This window comes from Lolium perenne, chromosome 6 (assembly GCF_019359855.2).
Source record: "Lolium perenne isolate Kyuss_39 chromosome 6, Kyuss_2.0, whole genome shotgun sequence".
NCBI classification, from domain to species: Eukaryota; Viridiplantae; Streptophyta; class Magnoliopsida; order Poales; family Poaceae; genus Lolium; species Lolium perenne.
Genome location: NC_067249.2, coordinates 65996593 through 66003771, shown reverse-complemented (window position 1 = coordinate 66003771; position 7179 = coordinate 65996593). Strand labels below are relative to the sequence as shown.

At 50.6% G+C, this 7179-nt stretch overlaps 1 protein-coding gene across 1 annotated transcript; it reads left to right on the top strand.

Moving 5' to 3' along the window:
* Window positions 1–1865: 1865 nt before the first annotated feature.
* On the top strand, window positions 1866–2719 carry LOC127307540 (uncharacterized; the record flags this gene model as incomplete). The annotated part of the gene is made up of 1 exon (XM_051338261.1): window positions 1866–2719. A coding segment is annotated over one exon (618 nt), but the record flags the coding sequence as incomplete, so codon positions are not given.
* Between the last annotated feature and the right edge of the window lie 4460 nt (window positions 2720–7179).

Here is a 7179-nt window from a genome sequence, read left to right as displayed (position 1 = left end):
TATATAAAGATGCGCAACCCTCCTGCGGGTTCTCAAGAAAAGTAATTTTCAAAAGTGCGTGTGTAGTGTATTCACACAATTTGATAAGAAGCGCGGGACTGAAGTGATAAGTCATGTGGCCTTTAAGGGCCTCTTTGTTTGGGCTTTTAGCTGCTTTCCACGGAAAAAAGCAGGGCAAACGAAACAAACAGGTTAGCTATGCGGTAGGCTTTTCCAAAAGCAGGTCTCCTTCCCACATAGTAGAAAAAGCACGGGTAGGAGGTGCTTCCCGAGCTTTTTTTGGGTCTCCCGAACCGTTTCCTATTTCGTTCTCGAAAATTACAGAAAAACTGCCACGCCGAGCCATCCCAAATCAATCTTTTTTTTTTGGCTGCCCTATTCTTTTCTCCGAGGAAAGGCCCGAGCCTTCGAGACCAGACAGCAGCCTCCTGCGCGCCGCCGCCCGCTACGCTGCATCTCCGGCCGCGCCCCACCGGAGATCGGTGATCTCCGCCTCCGGCCGTCGTTCTCTCCGTCCTACCTCTCCCATCTCCAGCCGACGAACCTGTCTCCCGTCTCCTGCCGACGAACTCCGCCCAGGAAGTATCCCGTCGACAAACTCGTCCCCGCGGACGGAACTCCTGCCGGACGACGAACTCGTCCGCATCGAGGACCCGTTCCCTTTCCTCCCGGTGAGCATCTATTCCTGTCTCTCTTCGCTGCTGCTTGATGTGCAGTACCGATGATTAGATTAGTTCTAGTTTATTTGACCCGTGTATTCTATTTGCAAGCCACGCGAGGAATGGCATAATCGTTTGCAGTCTCTCCGCATGGAATATCGTGCAACGTTGAGTGAGATGGCTACCTAGATCAACAACTTAGAATTAAAAACATGAGCTGATAACGTCAATTAAACACATTGCACATGTATCTACATGGCGTTGGCGCCTCTGGTTTACTAGTTCAATTACATGTTAGTTATTCAAAACATGAGCTGATCCAGTATGTATATTTAGCATGGATACTGGGATCATATTGTGTTATACTGTTATGCTCATGGGATCTCTATATATGAAAACTTGCAATCGATTGTACTGTAGATATGATAAAACTGCCAGCAAGCATATAGTCTGCTATTATAGGTATCATGTATATTCTATTGTAGTATGTATGAGTTTTGACTTGTTTAGTTTGAATTTTGTAGATGGATGGAGATGATAATGCGCGTGATGAAGAAATTGAAAGGATAAGGCATCTTCTTGGAGTGGCGCATGACTTGGCTGTGTTAGGCTACTATGGTAATCTCTATTGTGAAAAATATTTGAATAAGTCAGCTAGGAGGATTTCGCAACAAATTGGACTTGAATGGGTGCATGAGCAACTTGATGATAGAAAAAGATGCTACAAAATGTTTAGAATGTATCCAGATGTGTTTGAACTCGACAACTTGAACGACGGCAGGTGATAGTGCTCCGGGTGGACAACGCAGCAGAAGCATGAACTCGACACGTGATGACATAGCCAACGCATTGTTCAATGCTAGAGAAACCTAGAACTATTTGTGCTACATAGAAAAATACTATTGATACGTACTTTGCATAAATATATATTTGTAATGCATATGTATTTGATGGATCCATATGTTATTTATTGCACGTAAATCAGCAATAATACATGTTCTCATGTCTCTAAGGTTATTTCCGACAATTTTCAAGTTTACTGCTTAACAGCCAGCCAAGTTGCCAAAGGCTTACATCTCAGAACAGCTGCTTCTCCTACACAACAGCTTTTCCTGTACAGCAGTACAGCCAGCCACAGCCAGCCCAAACAAAGAGGCCCATGCGGCGGCTGGTGCGCCTGCTGCGAGAGGCTGCCTCGGTAGCTGAAGCAGCTGGAAATCTTGGCTCCCATGGAATGGAATCTTTGCTGGAAGTGTTGAGGTAGTTTTCAGTTCGTTGGAACTTGGATGTGGAGATCAAAGGGATGGTGGTGCTGTTATATGTAGAATCAGGGTCATCGCCGCCGACGGCACGCTGAAGGAGCTCCCGGCCAGCCCCCGCGTCGCCGTCTCCGACCTTCTCGGCGCCGACGCCGCCTCCTTCTTCGTTTGCAACTCCGACGAGCTATACTTCAATGAGCCCCCACCGGCGCTGTCCCCCGACGAGCTTCTCCGGTCGGGTGAAATATACTTCCTACTCCCGGCGGCACTGCTCGCGCGGCCGCTGTCAAGCGCGGACATGGCCTCGCTGGCCGTGAGCGCGAGCGCGGCGCTCGCGACCATGAGGCCGCAACGGGTTGGCGGCAAGAATAATAAGGTGCGCATCGTGCCGGTGCACGAGGAGCTAGAAGACGGCAAGGATGTCTTGTTCAACGAGAAGCTTAACGAGCGGACGCTCGGAGAGTACGGGCTGTCGATAAGTCCGGCGAAGAAGAGCCAAAAGAAGCCCGCCGCACGGTCGCGGCTGAAGCGGGCTCTGAGCATCATTCAGGAGATGGCTGAGTGAAGCATCCCTGCGCGCACGACAGATGGACAGTACTGTCGTTGGCATTTTGCTTCTTTTCTAACCATTTTTTCTGAGGCTTAATAAGTCTACATATTTAATTGATTTTAGTAGATTTAGGAGAGAACAGAAAAGGAATTCTGGGAAATTAGGTTGTAAATACCAGTATACTTCCCAGGGTGTATGAAGCAGTAGGTACAAAATACCAAAGAACCGGAATGCAGAAAAGCGTTTCTTGAGTTGTTAATCTTTTGTGTATTATCTTGTCGCTCCAGATAGAAACAATGTCGACGCCGTCATTTTTTTATAACACCAGTGTTTGGTGAAAAAATCTTCCGCACCCCCAACCCTAACCTCTCCCGCACCCCCAACCCTAACATCTCCCGCGCCGCGCCGCACCGGGCGACCGCCTCCCCCTTCCCTCGGCCTCCTCTCCTGCCGCCACCTCCCAGGACGTCGCCGGGCAAAGCCCCTGTGTGGCGCGGCGGCGGCGGCTTTCCTCGTCCTCCTTTGTTGCGGATCGGGGAGGCTCGGCGGCATCCGGTCTCTTCTTCCACGCGATGGTGCTGCGGGGTTGCGGCCCTTGGTGAAGCTCCTGCGGCTGGCGGCGAAGGCAAGTGGCGGCGCTGGCCCCTTGGGTCCGGCAGGCTCTCCTTCTTCTCCGTCGATGGCGTGGAGTCTTCCTCGGGTTACCTCTGCGACGCTGAGGATGGCTGGGAGGTGGTGGTGTTCCCTGCCAGCAGCGGAGAGAGGGGTGGGGGCGGGCTGCAGGGGGAAACCCTAGGTCCCCTTCTCCTCGCCTATCGGCGACCGGTGGTGGAGGGCTGGCGTTCGGCTGCGGTGGTGCCCAGGCGTGTGCGGTGTCTCCGGATTACGACGATCTTCTTGGTGTCTCCAGTGGCAGCTATGGCCAGCCCGGGATGGTCGCCGGCGTGGGGGTCCGATCTGAATAAAGGCGGCGGTCCTAGGGCCTCCCTTGGGTGAAGAGGAAGACCTACCGGAGGCCTGGACTCGCGATCTGGGCGGTGTGTTGAGTTCCGGAAGACGCCGCCGGCAAGTGTAACAGTGCTTTTACTGCCTGGAGTTTGCTAGATCGGTGGTATTCAGTCATGCGCACACATGCTTTTATTCCGACCGTTTGGTCTAAAGGGAGCGGCGTGAAGCTCTTTTCTGTGTTGACACCAAGTGACAGCTTATCCATGGTGAAGTTAGAAGAAGAGAATATCATGAAGGTCGGATTGGAGGACTAGCTAATGGAGGTTCAAGTCTTTGCACTGTTGAGGTGCTTGCTTTGTGTTCCGGACTTCACAGCAGTGGTATGGAAGTGGGGGCGGCAGCACATGTGAAATTCGAAGTCTTACCTTTCAGGGTGAAAACCCAAGGTCTGGCCTTAACTGGTTGTGCCTGGTAATGTGCTTGTTGAAGGCATTGTTTTGAGACGAAGACTATCTCCAGAGTGAAAACCTAAGATCTTTAATCGGGCGACCACGGCGCTCGTGCATTGTTCCCTTCTTGGAAGCATCGCTTTTGAAGAGTCTGATTTTCATGTGTTGTTTTGGTGGTGGTTGTATTACTGTTGCTAGGGCTGTGATGCTGTAGGGGGACTTTTATTTCTTAGTTTTCTTTTTCTCTTTTTTGGTTGTGTGCATGCGTAATGTTTTAGGGCATTGCATTGTTGCAGAGGCTAGATATAATTGGTATCCTTCGATATTAATATATTTTCTTTATCGAAAAAATAAAGAAGCAACTCAATCGTGGAGGCTATCAAAAACAACAACCACTCCAAAGAGAAGTGTATATAAAGAGGGACAATACGAGTGTCTAAAGTTAGTCCTAAATGGAAAGCATGTTTCTCGAACACTGAAATGCACCTCAATATGCTTTCATTGTCGAATTTGAGAGTTGAACACTACGAAGTAATAATCATAAAAACATTTTTTTATGAATGTGTGTGGACAACGATCAGCACGTGATGCTTTACTATATCCCAAATTAACCGTGTGTTTATCTCGAACTCGGTAATGGCAAGCCACATCCCTTCCCCCCACCCCCGTGCCCCACCGGCCCTCTCTAGGGATCTCATTTCTCCTCCTTTAACCGTTGAGTGTCGCCTCCTCCCCTTGGCTCATCTCCCCTTCACCTCCTTGAGCTCGCCTGTCTGAGTGGGAACGGAGAGTTAGTTGAGATGTCATTGTCCGTTGTAGTACTATGTCTTGGCGACATCAATAGTTGTTATCTGCACTACCTCCTTGGAGGTGCGCGGATTTTTCGTTGACAAGGAGGATGCGGCGACGATGCGGATGGGATTTGGCCCGCATCGACCTCTCCGTGCGGGATATATACGGGCAGATGGGATTTTTGGGCTGCGGCCTAGATCCACTATCTAGGTCAGACCACGTATGTGGTGTCTGACCTAGCCCATAAGAGCATCTTCAGTCGCGTCCCCCAAACCGCGCCGGATTGAGCGTTTGGGGGACGTGCTTTCTTCGTGCCGTGTTTGGGGGAGGTCGCTCCCCAGCCGCGTCCCCAAAACGCCGCCCCAAACATTTTTTAAAGCTTTTTTAACACACAATCGTTTATCAAATGTAACATAGGAATAAATATGTTTGCAGAGATAGTTTTCAAATTAAAATACAACAAACAATAAAACAACTAAACAAATGTAATAAATAGGGCTAGATCAAGGTGCCACGGCATTTTCTTTGATCCTCCACAAATGCTCAACGAGATCAGCTTGAAGTTGATCATGAACATTGCTGTCACGGATCTCTGCGTGCATGGCGAGGAAATCAGCAAAATCTACAGGCAACTCATGATAAACCTCCGCAAGAGGTCCCTCACACTCATAGGGACCAACATGTGTCCTGGCATGATTCTTGCGGTCATCCTCGATGATCATGTTGTGCATGATCATACAAGCATGCATCACCTCCCACATTTGGTCGTGAGACCAGCTTAGAGCAGGGTACCGGACAATGTAAAATTCTGCTTGAAGCACACCAAATGCCCGCTCGACATCCTTCCTGCAAGCCTCCTGTCGCGTAGCAAAGTGGGAATTCTTAAGACCTGATGGATTCGCGATTGTTTTGACAAAAGTGGCCCATTTTGGATATATACCATTGGCTAGATAATAGCCTTCGGTATATTGGTGGCCATTGACCTCATAGTTGCATGGTGGAGCATGCCCTTCCACTAGTCTGCTGAACACCAGAGACTGCTACAACATGTTGATGTCATTGTGTGATCCCGCCATGCCAAAGAAAGAATGTCAAATCCACAGGTCATAATCTGCCACAGCTTCAAGCACCACACTGCAATATCCATGACGCCCTCTGTATTGACCTTGCCAAGCAAACGGGCAGTTCTTCCACGACCAGTGCATGCAATCGATGCTTTCAAGCATTCGAGGAAATCCTCTGACAGAATTTTGTGCCATGATCCTTGCAGTATCTTCCTCAGTTGGCCCTCTCAAGTAGTATTTGCCAAACTTTCCCACCACAGCTCGACAAAACTTGTACATGCACTGAATGGCAGTAGACTCACTCATGCGAAGGTAGTCGTCCTGTGTATCGGCAGGTGCTCCGTATGCAAGCATCCTCATGGCGGCGGTGCACTTCTGAATCGACGAGAACCCGACAACGCCTACAGTGTCGAGCTTGAGCTTGAAGTAGGGGTCGAACTCTCGAACGCCGTGGAGGATATTCATGAACAGACCCTTCCTCATCCTGTACCGGCGCCGAAAATTGTCTTCATGTGTTGCACCATCTGCAAAGTAGTCGTTGTCTAGCATGGTATGCCCCTCCATCCTCTGCCGGGGCTTGGACTTCTTTCTCCCCGGCCTTGATCCTTCGTGGCGCGGCCTCTTCCTCTTCTCTGCCTCGGCGTCAACCATGTTTTGGAGGGACGCGATGATCAGAAAATGCTCCCGGAGGTTGTCGTCGAAGGCTTGCTCGTCCTCCAGCAGTAGGCAAAGCATCCCATCATCGCTATCCTTGTCTAAAGCAAAATCAATGGTTAAAATTGCGCCAAGGCAGACGACGCAACGAACAGCGGCCAATCGTGCCTACCTGGCAAGTCGTCGAGCACCTTGTGTGCGCGGAGGTGGGGCGGATTTGACGCCGCGTTCAGGGACGCGACGACGTAGCGGTGGCGGAGGAACGACCGACGGGAGCGCCAGCCGCGACGACGGTGCCGACTCTCAGAAGATCAGACGCCGAAATGGCCGGTAAATCCAGCGGTGACGGAGGGGTGGGAGGCGCGGGAAGGAAAGAGCGACGAGAAAAAAAAGCGCGAATCAATGGTTTATGCAAATACTCGCCGACATGTGGGAGCCCGCATCGCTTTTCGTTGTGTCCGGCATGCCCGGAGTGTCTCCTGTGTGGCGGGGACGGGCTCGGGGCGTTGGACACCGTATCGGGGCGCGCCGGACAAAAAACGGGTTTGGGGGACGCGGCTGGAAGCGTTTTTTTGTCCGACGCGCCCCAAATAGCTTTGGGGGACGCTTTGGGGGACGCGATTGGGAGATGCTCTAAAACAGCATAAACCTTCATATCAGCTCAAACTGCCATATATAGACTGATATGTGGTGTCTGCTAGAAGACGTAATATGGTTCACCGATGATGAGAAGACACCAGGACTCTCTTCTCCGCCACATAGATGAGATCATTCAGATCAAGGTTAATCCGAGGCGAGCTGAGG